General features: G+C 63.5%; 1 protein-coding gene across 1 annotated transcript in view; it reads right to left on the bottom strand.

Moving 5' to 3' along the window:
- rusf1 (RUS family member 1) overlaps window positions 1-373 on the bottom strand; it is a gene marked incomplete at its 5' end in the record, with an annotated part of 5,299 nt that overhangs the window by 2,007 nt on the left and 2,919 nt on the right. Inside the window, one exon of the mRNA XM_048620907.1 lies at window positions 158-331. Within this exon, the coding sequence (XP_048476864.1) occupies window positions 158-331 (174 nt within the window). The remainder of the gene's footprint in view (window positions 1-157; window positions 332-373) is intronic.

A 373-nucleotide genomic window follows, 5' to 3' on the forward strand; every position in this document is an offset into this window, starting at 1 on the left:
CGGGGGGGAAGAGGGGGAAGGTGCTGAGCGAGAGCAGGGAGGGGAGAGGGGGAAGGTGCTGAGCGAGAGGGGGGGGGGGGAGGGGGAAGGAGCTGAGCGAGAGCAGGGAGGGGGAGGGGGGGGAAGGTGCTGAGCGATCGAAGGGGAACTGTCTCACCCGACACAGCCTTCCTGCGCAGCTCAGTGAACGTGGAGCTCTCTACGCTGAACGTGTGGACCTCACCGTAGAGGAGATGGTGCAGGACCTCCGCGTGGAATGCAGCGTGGATCACATCGACGCTGTCAGCTCCTTCCCTCAGGGAGACGCACACCGCACCTTTAAGCAGAATTCAGCTCAGTACGGGGAAAAGGTCACACACGACAGCAACGTCGG

This window comes from Rhincodon typus, chromosome 49 (assembly GCF_021869965.1).
Source record: "Rhincodon typus isolate 14 chromosome 49, sRhiTyp1.1, whole genome shotgun sequence".
Classification (NCBI taxonomy): domain Eukaryota; kingdom Metazoa; phylum Chordata; class Chondrichthyes; order Orectolobiformes; family Rhincodontidae; genus Rhincodon; species Rhincodon typus.